The sequence below is a fragment of the Vigna angularis genome, chromosome 10, assembly GCF_016808095.1.
Source record: "Vigna angularis cultivar LongXiaoDou No.4 chromosome 10, ASM1680809v1, whole genome shotgun sequence".
In the NCBI taxonomy this organism is placed as follows: Eukaryota; Viridiplantae; Streptophyta; class Magnoliopsida; order Fabales; family Fabaceae; genus Vigna; species Vigna angularis.
Genome location: NC_068979.1, coordinates 5059657 through 5086750, shown reverse-complemented (window position 1 = coordinate 5086750; position 27094 = coordinate 5059657). Strand labels below are relative to the sequence as shown.

Sequence of the window (27094 nt, the reverse complement as noted above, 5' to 3'; positions counted from 1 at the left end):
AAACCTTCTAATGTCACCCTGCCACACACAACATTTTTTAACGCCATCCATCCAAGATAATGACAAGCTCTAAATTGATCCAATTTTTTACATTCAAGAACCTAATTGAGAGATTTTACAATACGAGGACCTAATTGAGAAAACCCTGCATAAATAGGAATGTTCTACATGTTAAACCTTATTAAAATCATTAAACCTTATTAAAATGAATAAATATAAACTACAAAGTTTCTTACTTGGTTAGAGTACACAACTTATTACATGTTAAAGAGTCTGTTTTAAAAACTATTTGACTCGGCTTCTGTTTTTCAAAGAGAAAACAAATTGCGTTAATCATACTGACTGAAATTAATTTAAAAAAATATTTTAATTATGTTAATTGTGTTTTAAAAATATAATGAAAATAAAGTTTATTCAATTTTATGTATGTGCTTGGTTGGGTAGAGGATGAACTGGTGAAGAAACAAAATTAAAGATTTTAGAAGAAAAGGTAAAATGTGAAGAAATCAGAGTAATGAAATATAGATTTATAATTTGGCTTTTCACTCTTTTATCAATTTTGTTTTTTGTTACACGCTTATAACTCTTAAAATTCACTAAAGATAGATTTATAATTTATGTAATTGTTGACTATTACATAGTATGATCTAATAGTTTAATATTAATGTTAAAAATTTCATATTAATTAGAGATAAAACGAGTTCATAATATATAAATACGTGTAAACTTCAAATTATAAGTCAATTTTATAAAATTGAATTAAGTTTAAAGGTTTTTTACATAGTATCGAAATCACCAGTTAGAATATATTTTAATGAAATTTGTTATTTGTTCGACCTACTGTGTCATTTGTTATCAAAAAAATTGTTCTTTATTGGACTTATTTTGTCACCTGTTATCAGATAACCTATTAATGTTTAGTCTCACACTCAATATATATATATATATATATATATATATATATATATATATATATATATATCAACGTGAAAGGGTGTTGAAGATCTCATATCGATTAGTGATAATACAAGTTTATAGTATATAGTTGAGTGAAAACGTACCTTACAAGTCGATTTTATATGATTGAATTAGGTTTAAAGTTTATTCTTTTACAAATACGATTAAAAATTTCCTTTGTTATGAGTTATCTTACATTAAAGTAAAATTTGCAAGATTTTTTAACACAATGTTCACAATATTAATAAAATGTTACAATATCTTCAAAGACATATAGGTCGTTCTTCCTCACACACCCTTTATCATTACTATTAATTCCTTAACACCTTCATATATTACCTTTTCACCTTTAAACAAATATCTCTTATTTTCAAGATAATTAAAAGATATTAAGTCAATTTAGGTACAAACTTAACTTCCTCAAACACTCAAAATCATTAACAATGCTTGCACCACATGGGCCTTTAGACCTTGTTCACTTGAATGAATTTGGGAGAGACTGATTGAGGGGATTTGAGAGGATTTGAAGGTAAATATTTTTGTTGTTTATTTGAGTAGATTTGGAGGTAAGTGAAAGTGGATTTGAAAGTAAAATTTGTGAGAATTAGTGTAGGATTTGATTGAGGTGACACATTAAAAAAATTTACTTCCAAATCCACTTTCACTTACCTCCAAATCTACTCAAATAAACAACAACAAAATTTACCTTTAAATCCTCTCAAATTCCCTCAATCACTCTCATCCAAATCCATTCAAGTAAACAAAGCCTTAATGATTGAGTTATTTCATGCATGTGGATGTTTCATCAAATCTTTTACCTGAACTATCTATCGAGGTTATTAGTCTTCTTTTATCTCTTTAAACATATCACAACAACAATAATGTTTGATTTTCAACATCAATATGAAAATCAATGTTTTCTAAATCAAAGATCAACTTGTTGAATTCATCTAATTATTCATTAATTATATTTATTTTAGATGAGTATAACACTTGCTTTAGATGCAGACAATTTACAAGAGTATTTGTTATATAGAAGCTTCAAACTTAGCCATAAACCTGATGTGATTTTCCTTTTCGGAGACTTGTCTCACCATCTTATCATTGAGACTAAGAATAATGGTGTAAGTCTTCTCTTACAACATTTCTTGTCATTCTTCACCATGATGCATCAAGATTGAATTTATCTTCAAAAGCTTTAATAAGACCATGTTAAATAATAATAATAATAATAATAAAAGCACACACATCTTCAATTGCCACAATCTAAAATCATTCAAAACAGAACAATTTTCAACCTTAATAATTTATTAAAATTACGATTACTGATTTCAGTTAATAACACTACTTTATTAGAAATTAAGTAAAAAAGTGAGATATACCTACCACAATAACATACAAACCCACAAATATAATAGGTAATAGATAAACACAATAAGATGAATAAATAAAAAAATCATATATACAAATAACATTATTCAGTTGAAGTACTACCAGACTTCAACATACTTTTACACAAAAATTTACTACAAATATTAATTAAACATACAACAATACCATTATAACTAATACCTATGAAATATCCCTAACCTAACGAAATAGACTGTACATTATTTTTCATTGTAAAATTAAAAAAATTACTTAAACAGTTTCACTAGATAACATATATTTTAATAGATACTAAAAGATTAGACAGATTATTAAAGCACCTAAGACATGATAAAAACTATATGAAATATTGATACAAATCTTCCAAAAAGATAATATTGCGACTTTACACTTCTCTGACCAAAAAGTGAGAAAAAAAAAGGAGTTTAAAAAGATCAGTCAAGTAAGAACTCATGATCTGTTTTTCACATGTAAGGCATTATTTTATATTGGTACTAAAGTTCTGTATCCTAATTTATGCACACGTGTATGACTTAGGACCTCTTCTATAGTCATCATTAAGGTGACTTGCGTTCATACAAAAAAAATATCTTGTTTCTTTTAGTTTTCTTTGATCCGTTACCCCAGTTAGTCAATGCTCCTTTTGTCCTTATATGTATTTAGAAAATCAGACTATCTTGCCATTTAAAGTTTTCATTGTTCGTTACCGTAAATATTTTGTATAGAAAGAGTTATCTATTCACACGTGTTTTTATTATTTTATATAATACTAACTTCTTTTTTATATTCTCTACCTTTTCTTATATTTTCGCTTCTTCCCTCTTTCTTATAACTGTCTAAATATCTAAATAAATTCACTGTTAAGAAAAACACTGCTAGTATGACTTTTTATATCATTATCTAATTACGAGCTATATGTCGCAGATGCATATATTAAAAACTGAATAGCCTATTTGATTTCTATTTATAATATTTTTTTTTATTTTACAGTATATATGTCTAAACATTTTTTAGGGACTTGCTGAAATAAAAATAACATGTATAAAGATTGAAAAGATAAAATAAATTGAACAATGAAGAAAATACTTTTAAATATAAAAGCTAAAACAGAATTTGTTCATAATCATAAAAAACAAACGAGTTACTAAACCTAGATTTAAAACATCTAATGACAGTTACGACATACTGCAGTTGTTCTTTTTCTCGCTGTTCAGAGATCGTCAACCCACCACGAACCACAGCGAAATGGACATTTGATTCCCACTACTACAGAGTTGCTACCTCTACGCTCTAACACTGTAGGTTCGCATATACAACAAAGTGAAAAAAAAAAAGACACAAAGAACAAAGCACAAATACACAGACAGATTCTCCTTTCCAACGGAATCAAGTGGATCACCAAAGTGTTTATCTTCTTGCCTCAATCTCAAGGTGAACGTGTTCGAGCAGCACCGGAATAACGATATCCGGCGAGCTTAACTGCGGCAAATGGCCTTCGGTGGAAACAACTTCCACGATGGACTGAGCAGCAATGTTTTGGTGGAGGTACTCCGAGATCACCACCGGAACCGCCATGTCTTTCTCCGCCTGGATGATGTGGCAGGGGACACTGACAAGATTCAGAATGTGTCTCATATCGCTTTGAAATATTGTCCGCGATACCATTAGCCCTATGTCCGGCCTCATGTTGAACAACGTTCGACTAAACTCCTGCACCGCCACGGACTCCATGTCTCCGCCCACAACCAGCGGAGCGAACCCGCTGCACCACGATTTGTAATTCGCCGCCATAGCATCGAACAGTTGGTTCAGCTCTTCCTGCTCAAACCCTCCATAGTAATCCACGTCGTTCAAATACCTGAAAATGAGAAAGAAATTTAAAATCAGTATGAATAAATCATTGTTTGTCCAGTGACTAGTACTTTTGAGGGTGGAGCTAGTTAATTCACGATTACCTTGGAGAAGCGCCGACCATAACGAGTTTGGTGAAGAGATCGGGGCGAGCAATGGAAGCAATAGCACCAATCATTCCGGAAACAGAGTGGCCAACGAAAATGCAAGATTCAACTTGGAGCTCTTCTAAAATGGCAAGCAAATCAGACGCATATCCTTCTAAGGTGGAATAACGGTCGAAATCGAAGAACTCAGGGTTAGTGGTACCCGCGCCCATGTTGTCGTAGAGAACGACACGGTAATCGTCGACGAGATAAGGTACAAAGTGTTTCCACAGAGACTGATCCGTGCCAAAACCATGACCCAGAACGATGTACTCGGTGCCTGATCCCAAAATTTTCACGTTATGAGCTTCCGCCGCTACCCCCATTCGGTCACTTTTTCCTCTCCGTTTTCAGTTTTGCTCAGTTTCCGGCCACCGTGTGAAAGCACGACTTTGGGGATCACAGGTTCGCCGCCCTTTGTTGTATTCGGATTTCCACGGGGAGCAATTTCAGCACATCTACATATATATAGAATAATTATCTCGAAAAAACTTGACCCGGAATAGATACAGTGCAATTTTATTGGTCACCGAAAAGAAGAAGAATCGAGATTTTTAGTTGTTCGCTAGATTAGAAATCAAGTGGACAACATATGTTCTGTCCCCAATACAGGGAAAAATAACTCCTACCCTGTCTACCCTGTCATGGGAAAGGATAATATACAAATGAGTAATGGGAGATAAAAAACAAATTGAATTGAACATAAATAGATAAATAATATTTTTAAATATTAAATTTGTGATTTCTTTTTATATTAAATAATTTTTTTAGTTATTATATTTATAAATTATTTATTTTAGTCACATGCATGATATTTTTACTTTTTTTCTAGTTATTTTAAGCTTAAATAGACTTGGAAAAAATCCAGATAATATATATAATAAATACTAAAATAAATCATTTTAAAATGTAGGGAGATAGTTTGTTCAAGCATAGCTCTAACAAGTCAACATGTTAAAATGAGTATTCTGGCCCAACTAGCCAAGGAATAACAAACTGTACAATCTGAATTTTAAAGAATCAACATCCCATTAATCTATTATTACAAAGATGTAAAAATATATATATTAAATTAAATTAATCAATTTTATTTTACAAGGCATTAATAATATCTATATTATTTACCAAAATCCAATATATTCTTCTGTGAGGGACCAAAGTTAATTCAATAAGTTTTTTCATAATTTTACCTTTCTAAAGATTTAAAATATATACGTTTATCTTTTTTACAAAAAAAAAATAATTTTAAGTATTTAAGAAAATAGAAGATATTTTTTTGAGTTATTATTTTTAGCGAAAGAATCATGAAATTTTGTTGACGGGGTGATATCCACGCCAATTATTTATGGATGGATTGATGTGATGTTTTATTAAATAATCGAATTTCTAGTTATTTGTTATGGATGAACATCAATAAAGGAAATTCAATATATAATAAATCAAAATAATTATTTTATGCATTTAATTCGTCACTCCAGGTCATATTTCAGAAAAGTTCTAAATTTTAGTCTCAATCACAACGACTCTCTTTGGGTGACTTTTAAAAAAAAAAATCAAGAATAAGAAATAAAATATGCATTCTTAAAATTATATTAATAATTTGTTTTTAACTCTGATAATGATTTTGTTTTTAAAAAGCACGTTAAAAAATTAAATATTTTTTACTTCGATTTTTGAAAGAGGTGTATGAAACAAAAAATAATTTTAATTTTTAGATAAATTGTTTGATGTAAAAGGATAATTTTTTTTTTCAAAAAAAATTATTATTTTAAAAAATTTAAACAAATCATTCTTAAAAAGGGACCATGTGAGCTATTATAATTTAATTAAATTTCAAACTATATATGCTATATTAAATACTTTTTAAAAAGCTAATAACACATTTTTCACTTATTTTTCATTACTGACTAAACGTTATAAAAATACAAATTTTGTGATGTCTCATAATCAGTTTTTTTTGTAACTTTTTAAAAATTTAATTTAAAAGATATGCCGAGACAGCTGGGCTTCCACTTGGTAAAGATAGATACTTACTTCACAACAATAAAACACAAAAATACATGATTTTATTAAGAGAATAAAACAAAATACATTTTCTGACTTCACTCTTTCTTTTTCGTTATGGATGGTCCGAATTAATGGGAACTTGACATTTTCCTTGCAAACATGATGGGCATCAAACCCATGACAGAGACTCGAGTGCATCTTGTCTAAGCCCAATTAACAGCTATCCATAATGGGGCCGTAACCATAGGAACGTTACGTGACTTGCTCGTGCTTTTGGTCCAGCTGATTGCGACCAGAAAGGAATAGTGAAGACAAAACTGAGTAAGAAGAAAATGAAACCTTATAGTAAGGGAAACGAAAAGAGAAGGAGCCAATTACTATTAATGCTCTTCTTATTTAATTTCATCTACTAACAATTAATAAGAAAAATATATTTTTCATGTATTTTGAGTAGTCGCCCTTACTTTTTAAACTGGTTTTCTTTGTTTACATTGTAGCAATGGAAAAGTGATAGAATTTACTTGAGATTAGAAACTTTTCGTTGCTGAAATTAGGATTAATTAAAAATTATATAACCACGTTAAATTATGTAACCTAGAGATCACGGCATCCCTCCAGTGTTCCTACTTCTAAACTGGGCAGCAGAGCACGTGTCTTTATCGGAATATAGATATTTTGGTTCTATCAAAAAAGTGCCGCCGTGCTCTTTAGGTTACCTTTAGAACATACGAGAAAATTAGTAAAAATAATAATAATAATTGGTAATGATATATATATATATATATATATGTATGTGTGTGTGTTTAGATAAAAAAATTAAGTGATTTTTTATCAGATAAAAAATGATGAAAATCTTTTTTGACTCAAAGTTTATGATTACTTCTAGGTATGTTTACTTTTAGGCTTTGTTCACTTGAATGAAGGAGAATAATTGACGGAATTTGAGAGGATTTAAAGATAAATTTTGTTATTGTTTATTTGAGTAGATTTGGAGGTTAGTGAGAGTGAATTTAGAAGTAAATTTTTTAATACGTCATATCAATCAAATTCTACATTAATTCTTACAAACTTTATCTCTAAATCCGCACTCACTTACCTCTAAATCTACTCAAATAAACAACGACAAAAATTTATCTTCAAATCCTCTCAAATTTTCTCAATTACTCTTCCACAAATTCATTCAAGTGAACAAAGTCTTAGAGATGACTTTGAAAGAGATGAAGTAGATGGATTTGAGGAGATTTGAGAGTAAATTGAGTGTTATTTTTTTTTCAAGTGATTTGGAAGCAATTGAGAATAGATTTGAAACTAAAGTTGGAGCAAATTTGTGAAGAATTTAACCGATGTGATCAATAAAAAATATTTTAATTGATAGAAAATAAAAATTATCGAAATATTTTAGTGATAAAAATAATATAAATTATATTTATTAATAATATATTTATTGGTAAAAGATATTACAAAGAAAAAAAATTAAAAAAAATTTTGAAAATAAAATAAATTTGTATTTAAGTAAAATCAAATAATAATGTTTAAAAATTATTTTTTTAAAACATAATTCATATCTAATAAAAAATATTTTGCTTGTTCGAAACATAAAAAATATCAAAATATAAACAATTAAAATTTAAATTTAAAATGTCAAAAATTTGAAATTATTATTTATTATTTATGGTTACTTTTATTCTAATATTAATTCAAGTACGTACTTATTATAATACTTATTATAATGTTTTATGTATGAAGATTGATATTAATAAAATCGTAGAAGGATAAAAATGAGATTTAATCTAAATCAGTTCAAATATATGCATATCATCCATGATTCAAAGAAATAAATATTTTTTAAATCACTTCAAATCGTCATCTTCTTTTACTTGTAAATGTTTTGAAACGAACACATTTTAATTATCAATCTCTAATTCTTTTCAACAGTAATTTTTTTTCAAACGAATAGAGCCTTAAGTTAAAATTAGTTTCATCTTTAGTCATGAGAGTTCATATTTTATTTATAGATAAAATAATTACAAATTGTTTTTATTCTCCTAAATAAGAATATTTAGATACAAAAGTAATAATCAAAATAAATATTATAAAGATAAAAACTTTCTCGGAAATTACAAAGATAACAAGTTAAAAATTACAAAGATAATTACATATTAAATAACATGTTTGTCAATTTCAGTGCCCAAATACTGGTTTTAGTTGACTTATTGACAATGGTGGTCTTGATATTTCACATTAGTTCATAGACTTTACGTGACTTATTCATTGTTTACCTTTAGAACACTCCAACTTCTGACTCACTCTTGGAGATCAGCCTAACCCTTAATTCATCTTTAATAAAACTCATCGTATTGCATATAAAAACCTTCTTCAAAGTTGTTCCAAGTATGAGCATAAGGAGATGGCTCCAAATAATCCATGCCTTCAAGTTGCTTGACCCAAAATCTTGACTTATTTTGATGAATTTCCACTAAATTTTCCATGCTTATTACAATTATCTATGAACAACCTTTTAATAAAGCCCTTAATTGTACTTGTTGTGTTTTTTCTTCCTTTATCATTAACTACTTGATAATCAACATTAACTACTTGATAATCAAGTTAAGAAGTCAAATTTGAGGAGTTATAATTACATTGAACATAATCCAAAATAGCCCTTGAACGATATATATATATATATATATATATATATATATATATATATATATATATATGGAAAGAAAGAGAGAGAGAGAGGTGTAGATATGTATATATGTATATATAAACACTTAAAGGTGCCAAATAAATTTGTTCTGTTGATATTGTCAGAATTCGTTGTTGTTTTGATGAGGATTTTCACATTAGTTGAGTATATGTAGATATAGGTTACATTCGACATCTCTAATTGAATATGAAGATAGAAATAGGTACATATATATCCATTCCTTCATTGTCTTTATATTTGTCTTAGTTGTCATTATACATAATATATATCTATATATATATATATATATATAATTGTCTTAGTATTTATTTTTAAAATTCACTCACATCTTCCATATATTTTATCTATTGTCAGTAGTAATAAAGTATGAGCTTATTCAGTTTAAAGATCAATTTCGTTTGCACTTTGAGAGAAGATATCAATGGGAGTATTAATGCAGCCATAATCTCCTTTATGTCTTGACCTACCATTTATAGATTCTTTCAAATGATCGAGATATAGAACGATCACTGTGATATCATCATGAAAATGACGCCTCAGACCTTTCTCAACTTTCTTTAAGTCATCATACCTCATATCTCTCTTCTTTGCTGCCTCTTCTAGTGCAACTGTCACCACTCGTTTTGCTATTCCCTACAATACAAAACCAGTTACGTATGTAATTTCAATTTTTTTTAATTGAACTAAAGTTTGATTTTAGTATTATGTTTTTTTGGTTCAACTTGTGTTTGTAGTTTATTTTAGGATGTTTGTTTGGTGTGGACTTACTGTTCTGGGATTTTCTGAGACAATTTGAACAACCTCTTCATCAGTTAAATTCTCCCAAAGTCCATCTGATGCAAAGACTAAAAACAGATCATTTTCCTTCAATTTCCGCATCAGTATTGATGGTTCGGCTGTCATTACAGGTCTCTTCAAGTACAATGGACATGCAAATTGTTGGAACAAAGGGTTTGCGTCAAAATTTGCTTTCTTTAAGTAAGCATCTCCAATTGATCTTGATACCTGAAAGACAAAAAATAGTTAAAAGAATTACCATTTTTTTTTCTTTTCGTTTTATAAGAGTGTCAAATAAATTTAACTCACTCTCACGATAATAACTTACAAAATATTTTTATCAAATCTTCTCATCTCTAAACAATATATTCATGCTATTGAGTCTAATCAAATTAGGTATTAACATCACTCTACTCAAAATCTTAAAACAATATATTAATGAAATTTTCACCTTGTACTTTAGTTTTTCATTTCTGTCGTCTAATAATTTCTTCAGTTTCCATCATTATTTTCGAAAAAAAAAGATATTTTTGTTTGTTTATACTGGAGCACTGTCTCTGCCAAATGTTGTAAAATTCAAGTGAACGATCACCATACCAAATACCATGAAATAGATTCTGAAAGCTCAAATACAATAAAATGAATGTAGATATATATTTTTTAAAAATTACATAAAGAATACATGCAAACTAATTCATGGAACTTGATCAAAAGTTTAAAACAAAAGCCAAAACCAGAGCAGAAGCAATGCATGTCCAGTAACAACCAATTCTAGTATAACAACGAAGCTGAAGTTTGCTGATCTTGATAATTCATGTCACGTATTAAACACAAATATAAGCAGAAAATAGATACAGACAAATATTGGAAGTAAATTCATTCACAAAGTATAAGTAATTCAATTTACATCACTTTTAATCCAACCATACAAGGAATTAAATTTATTCTCAATCTAAAATTTTAACATAATGAATTAATGAATTTTCACGGTGCTTCACTTTCTCATTTTTAATCCATGAAATTCCCAAACATATAAAGGTCATATAATTTTCAAAAATACCTGAATAATGCCCTTGATTCGCCAAACTCCACGAGTGCAGACCACAATGTGTGCATCATCAGGGTGAAGAGCTTCCACCTCCTTTCTGACCTCCTCCACTCCAACATTATGATCAGTGGACAAACGCTCCGCCACCACACCACCGCAATTCACCTCTCCTACCAACGCTCTCCGACCCAGAACCGCCCTTGAATCCCCCAGATTAGCAACATAAAGAACGTCCTTTGAAATCGCTCCCAGAAGACAGCACGAACCCACTGAAGCCATCTGTGGCCGCGCAATCCATGTTTGTTTCACAAAACGCAAAAACTCCTCCTCTGTTGCCGCGAACGCCTTCTTTATCACCTCCTCAGACAACCCACCTTCCTCTTCTGTGAATTCTGCCACGCAGAACAATCAGTTTCATCAACTTTCTACATCATTAATTATAAATCAATATCGTATATTTAGTTGGAACGGAGAAAGTACTGCTAATTTCAGAAATACGTGTATCATATAACTCTTGTATTTACCTTACCAGTGTATCAAGCTCTGTTTTTTTCCTATGTTTCTGCTTTCAGAATTAAAAGACCTTGGCGGAGAAATATATTATTATGTGGTCAGCACCATTATTAATCAAAATAATCTCCATACTTTTGGACGGAGTATTGTTGTTTATTATAAGTTGAAAAATTAGAACGATGATTATTCATGTAAATTGTAATGATAGAAAAGGAAAAAAATGAATTTAGGCTTCTTACTGAGGAGGAAGGAGAAGAGATTATTGGTGATGAAACGGGAAGCTTGTGGTCCGCCGTGGCCGTCGTAGACGCCAAGAAAGGTTGCGGAGGGAGAGGTGAAGACTTGTGCTTGGTCTTCCAAGGAGGAGTTGGCTTGTACTACTGCAATTGAGTAGTTCCCTGAAGCGTGTGGCTTAAGGTCAGTGTCCCAGAGAAGGCTTTGGTCGCTGCCTCCACCACCAAAACACATCTCCAGTGGCCTCAGGCACCACTCCAACATCCTTAACGCGCTCTGTTTCTCTGCTCTGTTCTGTTCTGTTGTTTGGTTCTGTTTGATACGCGGTTAGTGGAAAAAAGAGAGTGAGTGTGTTTTGGGTTGGCGAAGTAACTAATATAGTCTTGACCACTGGAGAAAATGGGAATGAGGAGGAACGTGTGGATTCCGCGTTAAACGTAGGAAAAACAATAAACTAGTAAACTAAACTGTGGAGTGAATGAGAATCCCCACGGATTCATTAGCCTCATAGAGTATTGGACGGGGTGATGCAAAAATGGAAGAAAATATAATATATATATAGAGAGAGAGAGTGGAAAAGCATTTACTAATAAATCTTAATGATTAAGTCACTTTATTTTGATGTTATACTATGTAAATACTTCTGGTTTCTCTCTCAATATATCAAATAAAGAAAAGACAGATGCTAATAAACTATTTGAATTATAAAATATACAGTACATTTTAGTTTTGTTTTTAAAATAGGTTGTATGGCAACTATCACAAGTTTGAATCGGGTTGAATTTAAAAAATTATAATTTTTTTTATGCGAATTAGTTTTCAATCCGGTTCACTTAGATTCGGCTCATTCGGGGTTGAACATGTGGCGAATTAGATTGGTTTCCCAACCCACCTAATTTAATTTAATTATTTATTATTTTGTGTTTTAATATTATTAGTTAACATTTTTTTATTAGATTATAGATTGAGACAAAATAAGATGTTTCAAAACTCTAATATTATAAATGGACAAGTGATACAAAAATTATTAATATTAAAAATTTATTTTGTTTTTTGGATTATATGATATTTTCTTTTTATTTTGAATTGTCTTTGGAGTTTAAGATATTTTAGAGTGAAATTTATTTAGATTTAAATTTAAAAAAATTATATTTTTTATTTTAAAAAAACCTGTGATTAAGTGAGCTAGTGAGTCAACTCGTTAAACCCACCAACCCATAGTGAGTTGGATCGGATTCGAATTTTTTCAACTCATTAATAAATGAGTTGGGTTAGATTGGCTCACTAAATGACTGTAAATCGAGCTAAATTACACATTTTGACAACTCTACATTTTGCATTTGGTAAGTTTATACTAAACCTGGTTTAGCAACCTAGACAACCTTCTTCCAAGAATGAAGTACTCATTATTGAAAATCGCGAGTTTATTTTTATTTTTTTCAAAAATTATCTTTTTATCTAAACTTACTTACTTTAACAAAGATGAACCTTTGCGGTTACTAACCCCTTTTTTTAAATATCAAGACAATTATTTTTACTTGGGCCATAGCTTTGCATATTATGATATTTTTATTTTGAATATATATATATATATATATATATATATATATATATATAAATATTTTGTTTCTTATCTATTTTTTAAATGTTATAAATAATTTTAATTGCTATAAATTATTCTACCAGTCTTTCCCATATTAATTTGAATTTTTTTTTCATTAATATTTTTTAATTGACAAGTTGTTGAATATAAATAAAAAAAAGTTAAACATCATATTATAAATCCATTATTTTAAATAATAGGTAAAAACTCATCAAATTATACACACATATATATATATATATATATATATATATATATATATATATATTAAAAATATATATATATATATATATATATATTTTTTTTTTTTTTTAATTTTTTGCCTTTGATCCAAATATTTGTTGCAAGCCTATAGTGTAGTTTTGGCACACACTCATATAAAACTAAACTTGAACAAACTGAATGTAGATTACAAAGACACTGACCCTAGCCGCAACATTCACATAATTTTGAAATACAATTAGCAATTAATATACTTTGTAAAAATCTAAGGTAAACGTGAATATTATTTTAAATATAAAATCATAAAAATTATTAGCAACAGGTAAATTTAATTATTGGTATTTTTAATATTAAGTCGATATAAGTAAGATGTTTAATTTATCTTTTGTGCATATATGTTTTAAAATTATTTAAAAAAATACTTAATCATTATGAATATTTTGTATAATTATTAGAAGATTTTTAATTTTTATGATTGAACTCCTTTGACACACACGTCTTGTTCTGTCTCTTCTCTTTACATACACGTCTTTGAGGATCAAATTCCTCAACACTAAATCATTATCTAATCTGTGTAGTAGAAGGTTTGGTATTCACTCTTTGTCAATTACGTGTATATTTTGTGCCCTTCTAGATTTTCCATGAATACAACAAAACCAATTGGCCCATTTTTTCAAGCTGGGATTTGCATACACACTTACATTTTGGTTAAGAATATAAAAAATATATATTAACAAATACTATTTTACAATATTTTCATACAACACACGTATTATTTTTATATTATATTTAAAATATATCAATATCCTAATAAATCAATAAAAAAATAACATATATACTATATCAAAATATTATAAAAAATATATATCAAAATATTTTTTCCTTTTAAAAATTTAGGTAAAAATATATATATCATAGCTTGAGTTACTAATTCCAAATTCAGTTAAAGTACAGAAAGGAAGTGGAAGAAGCGGCTGAAAATGCACTTGATATCCTTAACATACAGGGACCACACATTAGAAAAAAAAAATTAAAGTAAAAGTAGAAGACCACGACTTGGACCAGGCAACATCAAACTTTAGGACTTGGATTTAAGAATATATAGAAATTTTGGATGAGAAATTTTGAGAAAAGGGTTCTTAAGAGAATTAAAAATATATAGAGATAATATGTTTCGATATTAGATATAATTTTTTTTTTAAATGATGAAAATTACGAAATTTGTTTTCAACCAATATGAAGGAGTTTCAAATAATACAATGAGAAATTTCAAATAACGTAAAATAAAGTTGCATGTGATTAATTTTAGGTTAAACCTTTCGGAAGTCTTTATTTATGTTGATTTTTTCGGTTAGATCCTGTTTTATAGGTTTCGCCAATTTAATCTTTTATATTGAAAAATTAACTCAATTGAGTTTTTGTCGTTAAATTGATCGGGTTAAGTTTTTATCAGCTTAAACGTTAACATAGTTAGTTTTTGACACATCATTTCTACCACGTCAGCGTCATCTTCCCCAACAGCTAATCCATGATTTGTTTTGTCTTTAATCTCGAATCAATTTGATTTTAATAAACCCTAATTTGGTGATGAACCTGAACATCAATCGCTGAAGGAAGGTTGAAGATGATAAACCCTAATTTAAGTTTCAATTATCAGAAACTTTATTTTTTATTTTTAATTATACATTACACGTAATATAATGTATAATTACTTTAATATGAAGAATTTAGAAATATATGAAATTTGAATTGCGTATTTTAAAATTAATTGGTGTGTTTAAATTCATATATATATATATATATATATATATATCAGTTAATTTATCAATTTTTTATTCAATAACATAGCTTGATAATTACTAATTTAGAACTTTTTTTTTACTTTGAATTAACTTAATAAACATTTTAAACTAACATAATTTTTTTCTCTCGATTTAAACAACTAAAAGACACAGTTTACAAAATATTTCTCCTTTTAAAAGTTATCTCAGACCAGCTTGATTTTTTATTTCACAAATATTACTGAAAATAATTAGTTTGTATTAAAAGTATTTTTTTTTTGTCAAAAATAACATAAAGAAAAATGCTGCAAAGAGTTAAAGTTAAGGTGTAAATAGCAGCTACCAATAAAGTATCCCTAACAATTCATACTTGGGCTTGATAACTTCTTAGTCTTATATCCGTTGAGTGAAATGAATAAAACAAGATTTGACAATCAAACAAACAAAATAAAATAAATCTGATGGGATATCATAAGCTTATTATGAATGTTAGGAATACCAATCCTAATGATTAACATTGCCTTTAAAATGGATTTTTGTGACAGTTCGCGTACACTTTTATAAATTTATTTATTTAATATTTTCATCTCTTAATTTACATATTTATAGAATTTTTTTCTTTTTCTATTTATGATTTAACTTTCAAATAATATCCTATATATTTTTTTATCTGAACACCTTTAATTATTTCACAATATTTTCATTTAATAAGACATAAATATTATGAATTAATAGCTTAAGTTTAGCCATTAGTTTGAGTGCACTTCTGGAATAAATATAGATGTGGTTGTTATTTAAAGACAATGATGACTATATATCTGATAACAATTTATATATTTAATATTTATTATTAAATCAAAAGATATAACGTATAGATCAAGTATAACACTTTTTATTTACTAATTAATTTAAGTATTGATTTGATTATGACCTGACCTACTTAATCATTGAAATATTTAAAGTTAAATTATCTATAATTTTAAATATATGGTATAAACTATGCATATTTTTAAATATGTGTTTTAAATTATCCACAATTTTTAAAATGTAATTTAAACTAGTTTTAATTATTATTTGTAATTATCTATATTTTCTAAAGTTGTTTAAAATAAATAAGTAACATTTTTTTATACACTCTAAGTTAAAGATAAATAAGACTCAATATATAACCAACAATAAAAAATCGTAACTTATTTCTATTTAGAAAATAATTTTGGAATCATTGTCTTGTAAGTATTATTTAATTTATAGATATAAAGAGATTCATCCAGGAGAGTGTAAGTAAAAAAAAAAAATACACCTGAAAATTGACAGAGAAAACTATAGAAAAATATACTTGATACACTTAATTCTTTTACATTCATTTATTCTTTCTTATTTTTTACTTATTTTTTTTGAAAAACTATAAAAATTAATTCTTTTAGGACTATTTTATTTTTTTAGGTGTGTCAAATGAATTTTAATGTATCATGGTACCTAGTTAATATTAGGAAACTTTATTAACGCATTAAAATATTTCTATTATACTTTTAATATTGTAAATTAAAAAGAATGTATATATTTTTGTGATTTAAAAAAAAAAGGTGCATTTAACTTTTTTTAGGAATCATATTTTATTATTAAAATATATATAAAAAGGGGATAATTTTCTTAGATGTCCATGCATCATCATTATTATTCACATACTCCAAGGAACCAATTATCCAATCATTAAGAATCGAAAGTTCCTTCTGTCACGACAAGCATAAGCACCAAATTATTCCCACTTACGGAGGACCTTATCATTCTATAATCCACCATTGCCACTCGCCTCGGACACAGATCTCACCAACAATATCTTACGAAACACATTCAATCTTTAACATGCACTCAATCACCATCAGTCAAAAAGAGAAATGAAAAAAGAAAAACTATCATTCTCACGACGGTAAGAAATTTTGATTACAGAGTCTCCACTCTCGATCGCAATGATGAAATTTAAGAACAAAAACAAAAGCCAACGGCTATAAAGGCAATCTAACCCAATAATAAAAAAAAATTTAAAAGCATGCTCTGAGCTAAAGCGTTTAAGATTTAGATAACAAAGTCTCATCATCGGCATAGCTTGCATCATGCGAAAGCTCCTTTATCCATTCAAACGTTCGACGACGCGACATGGTCCTCTTTCCTTGCTTTTGTCTCTGTTTCTGCTTCTTCCTTTCGACCGCTTTTTCTTTCATCGCGTGCGTTACGCTTTCGGTCTTGTTGGCGCTTTTAGTACTACCCTTAATCATGGTAATGTTCGATTGCACTGTTTCAACTGAACATTTGCAACCACTCCAAAAGCCACCACCTATACCAACAAATTGTTTCAAAACGTGATTTCCCTTAGCGCTGTAACTCCTTTTTACAGCGCTATTACTATTGTTGCTGCTGTTGTTACTGCTATTGTTGCGAGCTATGTGATTTTTGTTATTACCGTTGGTGCTGCGGACTTTGAGATCTTGCAATGCTATCTCGGGTGCAGGCACCACACCCAAACGGAAAAAGTCCCATGCAGATGATTTTCTACCTTGATTACCGAAGCTTGTTTGTCTTGGAATGGTTACCTTCAATTGAGGTTGGGGACTTGGATGAGCATGGAAATGATTTTGATTTTGATTTTGAGGTCTGGGTTTGGAAATTCCTGGGGTTGTGGTGGAGGTGGAAGAGCTGCTACTAGTTGAGTTCTGGCTTCTTATGCTGCTGCTTCTACTGCTATTGCTACGAAACTCTCTCAGAGAACCATGACCCAAGGACTCGGACCTTGATTGACATCGCTTTAACGAGAGACGCAAGGGGAGAATCTGACCTTGAAAGAAAACTTCATCAGCAGCACACATTTCTGATTCTGAGGAAAAAGGGGTACCCCATAAGCGGAAATCAAAATCTTCTCGAGTTTCTATGATCTGAGAATCTGGTTCGGGTTTTGGTTGAGTCTCATCGTTGATGAGATTGACGGGGAGATCGCAAAGTGACAATGCTTCAATTTCTTCTTCTTCATCTTCCTCTTCTCCCTCTTCTTCTTTCAATTGTTCCAGTTTTTTCTCCTGAGGGGTGGCAGTATTTGTGGCCATCTGAGGAAAGGTACAAGGTTTGGTTGAATACTTATGAGTAACAGGAATGGGATTTATAGGGAAAATGTAAGTGAAATTATTTTGAGGGTAATGTGGATGTGTGGCAGAGTGGAGTGACAGAGAGAGTTTGGAATATAAAGAGCAATAAAGGGACGTGTTGACAAAGACTAAAGTAGGAATTAGAATAGATTGGATAAGTGAAGTTATGGGTGCAGTGCAGTGCAGGCGACCTAAGATAATGTCTTTTCCTTGTTTGAGGGTGAAGAAAGGAACTGTTTGATCATTTGGCCCAGCCACTACCAGAGACAGTACCTCTCTACAGTCGCTTTTGATGTTATTCATCTGGATCAACGCCAGGGGGAAATGCTTCTAGAGTGGGGTCCTTCTGCTATTTAAAATCAAAATCGTATTCAAATACTTGTTGTCATACACTACTTTTTCATCCATTATGTATTTTTTTTATTAAAAAAATTGTCTTTGTATATCATTTTTTTTACATGTAATATGTTCCCATTAGTTAGGGATGGAGATTAAGTCGTTAATGATACATATATGTATCTACATATGGAAGAAACTGACGTTATCTTTAATCTAAACCTTTTTATTTTATTTTGATTTAATGTTACACTCACATTTATATTATTAACAATTTTTATTCTTAATATTCAACTTTTCTATTTTTAATTAATATGTTATTTTTTTTTTAATTTTTAATAATCTTTTCTCAAATTTATTGTTGGAAGTATTTTTATTAAATATAATACCAATTTCAAATACATATATAAATATAAATTTTATTTTACAAGATGATGTGTAATTCAATTAGACTATGTTACTTATAATTTATAATAAATTTATTTTTATTTTTTAAATGTATCATTTTTTATAAGGATTAAATATAAATTTATCTAAATGTAAACTTAAAGGATCGGTGAATGTTTCGATATGAATAAAGTTATAAGTTATAAGTTTTGTATGTTTAAGTGTTTGTTTTTATCACCTTTCGATCCAGTTGAGAGATTATTTATCATTCTGATGTCAAAGTCAACATACATTTGTTTGATACAATCGCTTATCTTTTTACCTTAAATCTATATTTATAATTTTTGGATTAGACTTTAAATCAACAACAACCTAATTAATATTAATGTTAATTTATGATAACTTGGTAATGGTGAAAATAAATTACACTGAAAAAATGTAAGATGAAAATAAGATATAAGTGAAAGAAAAAATAATTTTAAAATAATGAAAACAACTATACTTTTTTTATATTTATTAATTAAATTACAGAACTTTAAAAATTCAATTTCTCATTATTTTCACTCTAAAATAAATTAATAATTAACTTTATCTTTTATCTATTTTTTCCCTTTTTTCTTAACATTTTTTTATTTTAGTAATTTTTATTCTAAAAACCAAACCCAACGTTAGTATTTTGTCGTTGGAGCTACATTGGTATTTATTTAGGGAGATTCGTTTTGTTTTTGTTGGTTTACTACTGTTCACGCGAATGGCATGATGAAAGAATTGTGTTTGTTTCACGTGATTTGCATTGATTTGAAAGTGAAGATTTATGAGATAAGATAAAAAGATGGATCCGTACAAAGATCGTAAGATTTGAGAAAAAATAAATGGATTTTTTAATGCTACTGTGCTCATGAGAATTGGTTGAGTGATATCAATCGGTTATGCGACTAGAAACCGATTCTGTAATTTGGGAATCAATTCTAGGATGGGGGAGTGATTTCATTGCAGTTGGGTCACCTAAAAGAGAGAGGTGAGGTGAAGCCTCCGTTACGTGTTTGTTGCTTTATTCAGTTTCAATCTTTTTAAAAGAATTATTAGTTTTAAATAATTTTGTATTGTATCACATTCTATATGATAGTTATATTGTCATAAATCTAATTATAATATAATAATCATAATATAATAATAATAAGGGTTAAATATGTTTTTAGTTCCTGAACTATCAAGCGTTTTTATTTTTCGTCCCTATTTCAAACTTTGCACGATTAGATCCCTGTCCTTAAGGAAACCATTATTTTTGGTCCTCCAATACAAACGGCGTTAAAATTCGGGTGATGTGGCTAACGTATAGGCACGTGGGATGACAGCTATCGTTTGTAACATTTGCCACGTGTGTTTACATTTTAAATTGAAATTGATTAGTGATTAAATGAGCTGACGGAGATAAGGGATTGGATCTTCTTAAGTGAATCAAAGACGAGGGTTGATAAGCACATAATTTCAGCTGGGAAGAAGGTTTCGGTGAACCGCAAAAGGTTGGATTTCATCTTCTTCAACATTGGTGTAAATGGTCACGTAAGTTGATTTTCGTCTTTCGTTTCGTCTGAATGGATGGATTTGGGATATAGGGTTTTTGTTGGGAGTAGTCGAAGTTGATTTACTTTGGAAATTACTGTATCAGGGAAATGGAAGCTGACAGAGGAGGAAATGGTTGCACGCGAAGGAGTATTGGTTCTGGAATGTCCCAAACATGTGGATCCTCCTCTGACTTAGCTGCAAGAAATTGTGGTTGTGGGGAAAGATTGTTGCTGTTGAAGGCAACTACATTGAAGAACAAAGGGAGACTGTTTTATAGATGTAGAAATTGGGCAGTAAGTGAGAAAATGTTTTACTTATTGTGATGAAGTTTGTATTCGTGATTTGTAATTTCTTTTGCAGAGTAATTCAAGTTGTAACTACTTTGAATGGGTTGATGAAGGAGACTCGAAAATTGAAGGAAGCTTACAAAGGAGGAGTGAAGAAGTTGAAGGCTGTATTGAAAATGTTGTGTTGGATCTAAGGAAGAAAAAGGACAAGTTGAAGAGGAAATTAGAGCAAGAGAGAAAAAAGTTCAAAATGATATTGGTCTTGTTTGTATTGTCATTATGGGCATTAACAGTGATGTTTTGTTTTATGTTTGTGCTGAAGATAAATTGTAATTAGATTGGTAATGTTGTGTTGTGGATGTACTTTCAAGTTTTAAATTGAATAAAATGTGGACATCATACGTGATTACGTTGTGTTATGTGCATTTCTGTTATGTGATTATAGTTGTTATTTTAAATCAAAGAGTTTTATAGCATAGTTTATAAAAATCAGTTACACCCAAAATGTCAACTAGTAAAAGCATTATAGTGGTATGCGTAATTGAACCAGTAAAAGCATTATAAAAATGAAGTCTTGAACCAGTAAAACCATTATAAAAATGAAGTTGCCAAGACATGTGAATGAAGTCTTGAACCAGTAAAAGCATTATAAAGAATGACCAAGTATCATTGGATGTGGATGGTTTATATAAAAATGTGACAAAAATACTTATAACATCAGAAAGCACAATGTGACAGCAGAAAGCACCAGTGTTGAACCTGATAAGGTTTTTGACTTATAACATCAATCTTGCAAGATTATTATGAGATGCCAACACCCTACTGCTTTGAAAAAAACTAATCCAACAAGTAATTTAAAGCACAATGACTGAAATGGACAGGGGACAATGAAGAGTAAAATGTCATCCAAGTTAAGGCATTGCATTCAACAAAACAACACAAGAAATTACAGAAGTGGTCCCCGAGCAGTTTAATTAACACAAGAAGTGGTCCCCTAGTACTTTAATTAACATTGGATGTGGTACACTATATGACAAACAAGTTGTCCAAAAAATACTGTGCCCATTACAAATGGTCTCCCGAAGTGGGTCCCAACCAGTAAAAGCATTATAGCATTAAAAAAAGTCTGTGGATGTCAATTGCAACTGGCTTGAGACCCTAGAAATTGTGCAGCCAATCTTGAGGATGTTCTTCTTCCCCCTTGACGCATATGTGCAGCCCCTCTAAGTTGTGATGTTCTTTGACCTTGTGAGGTTGATGCAGATGGTTCAGCAGCCGTTGCAGTTCTTCTTGCAGATCCTCCCCTTGCAGTTGATGCAGATCTTCCCCTTGCAGTTGATAAAGATCCTCCCCTTCCACCTGATGCACTTCTTGTTGTAGATTTTGTCCTTCCAGTTGTTGCAGATCCTCCCATTGCAGATCTTCCTCTTTTTCATTGTAATCCACCTCTCTAAAACAGGATTAATATTTCTTCTTTCTTCCTCCACCCTCTGATCCTCCATCCCAAACCCATCATCATCATTTTCCATTCTGTTATCTTCACTATCATCCACATTTTCCATCACTTCTTCCTCAACCACATTGCCCTCTTCCTCACCCCTCTGTACATATTCGTCCTCAACGTTCCCCTCTTCTTCTTCGTAATCCATTAGGACATCTTCTACTTCCACATTCCCCTCCACCTCACCAACATAACCATCTTCTTTATCAACTGTATCATCTTCTTCAGCCACATAAGCATGTGCTTCACGAACATAACCATCTTCTTTATCCACTACATCATCTTCTTCAGCCACATATGCATGTGCTTCACCAACATAACCATCTTCTTTATCCACTGCATCATCTTCTTCAGCCACATAAGCATGTGGTTCACCAACATAACCAACTTCTTTATCCACTGCATGATCTTCTTCATCCACATAAGCATGTGCTTCACCAACATAACCAACTTCTTCATCCACAATAGCATCTTCTTCAACAACATATGCATGTATATCTTCCACCTCTTCTTCCATATTTACCTCTTCCTCCGTCTCCTGTACTGCCTCTTCACCAAAACACAAAAACTTAACTTCATCTGGCTGACTAGGTTGTACATGTTGGACATAGATTTCAACCTCATCATTATTTGCCTCTGCATAGTTAGCCAAGAACAGTGCTTCCCTGTCATCACTGAGTAATCTCAGGTTGTTCATCGCCTTTTGTTTTGCCCCCTTCCACCATAGCTTGAACTCTGCATCATACTTGAATTCTTTAACATATCCCACTGCTTCAAAGTAAGACCACCTGTCCGGATCAATTCCTTTTATAACATGTATTTCTCCTCCCACATATTCTATTCCCTTATTCTTCACGAACTTCCCCATGTGATGCAGAGAAAAATCAAAAACCATTGCTAATCCTACATTGTAAAATGCAAATTTTACTCACACAATGCACAATAAGCAATGGAGTGACAGTAAACATAAACGAAAATAACAAAATTACCTTCTTTGAATCGCCTTCCTGACACACACAATGCAAACGAACACTGGAGCAACAAAGTTATCAACCCTAATCGCGACTCACGTTCAAGATAAAACAAAGTTATCAACCCTCGTCTTTGATTCACTTAAGAAGATCCAATCCCTTATCTCCGTCAGCTCATTTAATCACTAATCAATTTCAATTTAAAATGTAAACACACGTGGCAAATGTTACAAACGATAGCTGTCATCCCACGTGCCTATACGTTAGCCACATCACCCGAATTTTAACGCCGTTTGTATTGGAGGACCAAAAATAATGGTTTCCTTAAGGACAGGGATCTAATCGTGCAAAGTTTGAAATAGGGACGAAAAATAAAAACGCTTGATAGTTCAGGGACTAAAAACATATTTAACCCTAATAATAATTATTATAATAATATAACAATAGTATAATATAATAATAATTATTATCATAATAATAATAACAATATTTATTACAATAATAATAACATAATGATCTTAAATATATAATACAATAATAATGATATAGTAATAATAATAATTTACACAAATTATGTTTTATTTTAAATAATTTTTATAATAAAGATAAATGGTAATTATTAATTTTATTTATTAAAACATTTATTTTTATTTTAATAAATAAATTTTATAAACTTTTATTTCAAATATTTTTATTTTTAATTTCTTTTTCTAAATTTAAATAATCGTATTTTCATTTATCTTTTCACTTAAATTCACTCCTCCAAAACAAACACATAATAAGGATCGGAAATAAAGTAAACTAATTTAAGTTTTTATTTTTTGTATACTAAGATGTAAGTACCGGGTAGAAAGATTTTTTAATATTGTAATGTTTATGAAAGGTATAAATAAGTAAGTTTCTTATTAGACATTTTCTCCCTCTCACAATAATTTCAGCTTAAAACTCTAACAGCAATAAATATAATACTTATTAAAATAATTTCATTAAAATTGTCTAACCCTTTCAATAAATAAATATATTTTTTCTGTTGAGAGGTAAATAAAATAATTAATTTAAGAAAAATTAAAAAATAATTAAAAGAAATGGGAATATATCTAGTTGAATCAAGAGATAACTAAAATAATAAGTGAATGAGAAATATTCGGTATTTGTTTGAAACTAATCATAACAACCTTTAAATGAAAAAACAAATGGAAAGCTGGGACTCTTTCTATAATTAATTCTTCCTCTCTTTACATTAAAACTTTATTTCCTAAAAACTATATGGTTTATTGTGGTTTGTTCATTCTTTTCAAAATTATAATGTCCTAATCCCAGGAATGCTAACATAGAAGAAAAATAATTTGTCCATCAAATTCCTATTTAGAAAAAGTTTCTCTTTACCTATTTTTCTCGAGATGGTTTCTAATTGGATTCATGTCTAAGAGCGTGTGTTTGCATGTGATGTTTGATAAATAAAGATAAATCTCTACTAGTCTAAATTCGTGATGATACATTTAGTTTGATGATTACTGTTTTTTATGAGCAAGTTTGAACTTAACGCAGTAAAAAAAATATTTGTTATAGCTTTTGAGATATTTTTCAAGTGGGATGTGCCACTCCATTCCATGAGGTGCAATCCAATAAAAAAAAACCTTAAAGCACCATTAACAATGTCTATAGGTTATTTTTTAGCACACATAAGTAAACACTAACCATTACACCACTTCTTTTCTATTGATAAATATAGGCAACAATATATAATATTTCATGAATTTCTCAAAACTAAATAAAACAATTCTAATTAATTTTTATATACTAATTCAATACTTTTTAACACACAAATACACAACTATAAATAATTATTTAGTATAAAAAATATAAATAAATATAAATATATTTTATTTTTATTTTCTATAAATCTTACATGTTACGCCTCCCAGTTCATGATTCAGAGCTTTGTTATGGATATTTGATGGTGGCGCGATTAAAGTTTGTGCATTAATGTCGGCGTGGTTAATGAAAGTGATGTTCATTTTATGCGCAATGATTTTGCTTGAATTAAATATGACTTGAAATTTGTTCGTGTCATACGTTTTTATTAACACATAAGCAAATGATTTTATTTAAATAATTCTTAACTAATTCAATTAATTTCAACTCACACATGATATAACAGACCATGTAAACAAATCACACAATTCATTCAAACATTATCACTATATACATTATTCAGTTAACAATTACATGATATCATAAAAATATCAAAATAAATATAATTTAGCAAAATAAAAACCACATATATTTCAAAAAAAAAAGTTTTGTATTGAATAAAATCGACGAAAATATAAACTAAATCAGTATTTAAAAGCTAAATTTTATAAAAAAATATTCAAACCAAAATTTGGTTTAGGATTGATACTTTTGATAGAAGAAGTTCTGAAGATGAAAGTAGGAATAATTTTTAATAACATTCTCCTTTAAGGATGTTCCCTAGATACCGTCGTTCATACATAACTCCTGAAAATAATTTCGTTTAATATGAAAATTCTAGTTCCGCTCAATTTAAATTAAATAGAATTGTTGGTCTACTTTGAATGTAAACTGGAAACTTTTTTATTTAATATTTTCTAATTCCTTAGTCATTAATATATTATATTAACAACATTAATATTTGAATTTAAAAATCATAAATATTTTATGTAAAAATAATGGTTCCACTTAATTTAAATTCAACTAGGATTATTGGTCAACTTTCAAAAAATAAACGAGGATTTTTTTATTTAATATTTTTAATTATTGGATGATTAATATATTTTGTTAACAACAGTAATATTTGGATTTAAAAGTCCTAAATATTTATCATGGAAATTTTTGTCAACGGGAAATTTAAATTCAAATATGATTGTTGGTCATCTTTTTTTGGAAATAGAACTGGTATTTTTTTATTTAATATGCTGTTTTCTCTCAGCGAGTATTATTTAATATTATGTAATTCTTGAATCATTAATATATGGGTTTTTAATATTAAAATGCTTTAAAAGCCATTAAATATATTTTTATTTTATACGAATAAAATATTTTTATCTTTTATTTCAAGAGTAAGTAAGATTAATTTCTTTTTATATTAATTTTCTATTTCATTTTAAATTGATTATTGAAATTAATTGGATGATAAATAAAATAATTCTTTATCAGAAATCAACAATATTTCTTTTGCATTTTCTCTCTCTTCCATGTTCATTAATATGTATTTAATAATTATTTCAATATAAGAAGAATAGTATGAACATTTTCTTTAATAAGAGATACATTCCACACAAAAAATCATTTTTATGAAAATCTTACTTTACTCTATTAAAATTATTAACTTTTTGTGATATGTATTTATGTTTTTTAATTAATTTTTTAATTATATAAAATTTAATCCTTTAATAATGTAAATTTTAAACATGCATCTTGTTTAAAAAGAAAGCTGGCAGCAACTCTCATTTTAGTGCAATAATTCATTTGATATAATAGTTTTAATTTCGTTTCCTCAGTAAGTATCTCGTCAACAATATTAAAACTCTTAAATGTTAAATAAATTTAAAGATATTACACATCTTTTTTAATCCCTTTAAGACATAATTATTTCCTCTCGAAATGTGAATTTACTATATGTTTCTTTTCCTTGTTGATTTTATTTTCTT

At 29.1% G+C, this 27094-nt stretch overlaps 4 protein-coding genes across 9 annotated transcripts; all 4 read right to left on the bottom strand.

The window, feature by feature from the left end:
• Nucleotides 1-3412: 3412 nt before the first annotated feature.
• Nucleotides 3413-4669, bottom strand: LOC108335201 (probable esterase KAI2). The gene is made up of 2 exons (XM_017571163.2): nucleotides 4302-4669; nucleotides 3413-4204 (listed from the first exon to the last, which is right to left on the bottom strand). The coding sequence occupies exons 1-2, from the start codon at nucleotides 4667-4669 to the stop codon at nucleotides 3754-3756; spliced, it is 819 nt and encodes a 272-aa protein (XP_017426652.1). The 3' UTR covers nucleotides 3413-3753.
• LOC108335181 (probable protein phosphatase 2C 78) lies at nucleotides 3413-12149 on the bottom strand. Of its 6 annotated transcripts, none has more exons than XM_052869502.1 (5): nucleotides 11638-12149; nucleotides 10898-11277; nucleotides 9829-10065; nucleotides 9528-9693; nucleotides 3413-4801 (listed from the first exon to the last, which is right to left on the bottom strand). In XM_052869502.1, the coding sequence occupies exons 1-5, from the start codon at nucleotides 11894-11896 to the stop codon at nucleotides 4743-4745; spliced, it is 1101 nt and encodes a 366-aa protein (XP_052725462.1). In that variant the 5' UTR covers nucleotides 11897-12149; the 3' UTR covers nucleotides 3413-4742. The 6 variants fall into 6 exon arrangements, with proteins under 6 accessions (XP_052725462.1, XP_052725460.1, XP_052725461.1 ...); XM_052869500.1 differs by lacking the exon at nucleotides 3413-4801 and adding an exon at nucleotides 6388-6667; XM_052869501.1 differs by lacking the exon at nucleotides 3413-4801 and adding an exon at nucleotides 6388-6632.
• A 4987-nt stretch (nucleotides 12150-17136) lies between these two features.
• Nucleotides 17137-18814, bottom strand: LOC108335394 (uncharacterized). The gene has a single exon (XM_017571409.2). It carries the CDS (start codon nucleotides 18673-18675, stop codon nucleotides 17305-17307), a length of 1371 nt encoding a protein of 456 aa, XP_017426898.2. The 5' UTR covers nucleotides 18676-18814; the 3' UTR covers nucleotides 17137-17304.
• A 3402-nt stretch (nucleotides 18815-22216) lies between these two features.
• LOC108334779 (uncharacterized) lies at nucleotides 22217-23344 on the bottom strand. Its single transcript, XM_052869482.1, has one exon. It carries the CDS (start codon nucleotides 23342-23344, stop codon nucleotides 22217-22219), a length of 1128 nt encoding a protein of 375 aa, XP_052725442.1.
• Nucleotides 23345-27094: the final 3750 nt, after the last annotated feature.

Coding starts and splice junctions, on each gene's coding strand:
- LOC108335201 (XM_017571163.2), bottom strand. CDS start 4,669: ATGGGGGTAGCGGCGGAAGCTCATAACGTGAAAATTTTGGGATCAGGC. Junction 4,205..4,301: donor ATGGTCGGCGCTTCTCCAAG/GTAATCGTGAAT, acceptor TCTCATTTTCAG/GTATTTGAACGACGTGGATT.
- LOC108335181 (XM_017571135.2), bottom strand. CDS start 11,896: ATGTTGGAGTGGTGCCTGAGGCCACTGGAGATGTGTTTTGGTGGTGGA. Junction 10,066..10,897: donor GAATCAAGGGCATTATTCAG/GTATTTTTGAAA, acceptor TTTGTCTTTCAG/GTATCAAGATCAATTGGAGA. Junction 9,694..9,828: donor TCTCAGAAAATCCCAGAACA/GTAAGTCCACAC, acceptor TTTGTATTGTAG/GGAATAGCAAAACGAGTGGT.
- LOC108335394 (XM_017571409.2), bottom strand. CDS start 18,675: ATGAATAACATCAAAAGCGACTGTAGAGAGGTACTGTCTCTGGTAGTG.
- LOC108334779 (XM_052869482.1), bottom strand. CDS start 23,344: ATGGTTTTTGATTTTTCTCTGCATCACATGGGGAAGTTCGTGAAGAAT.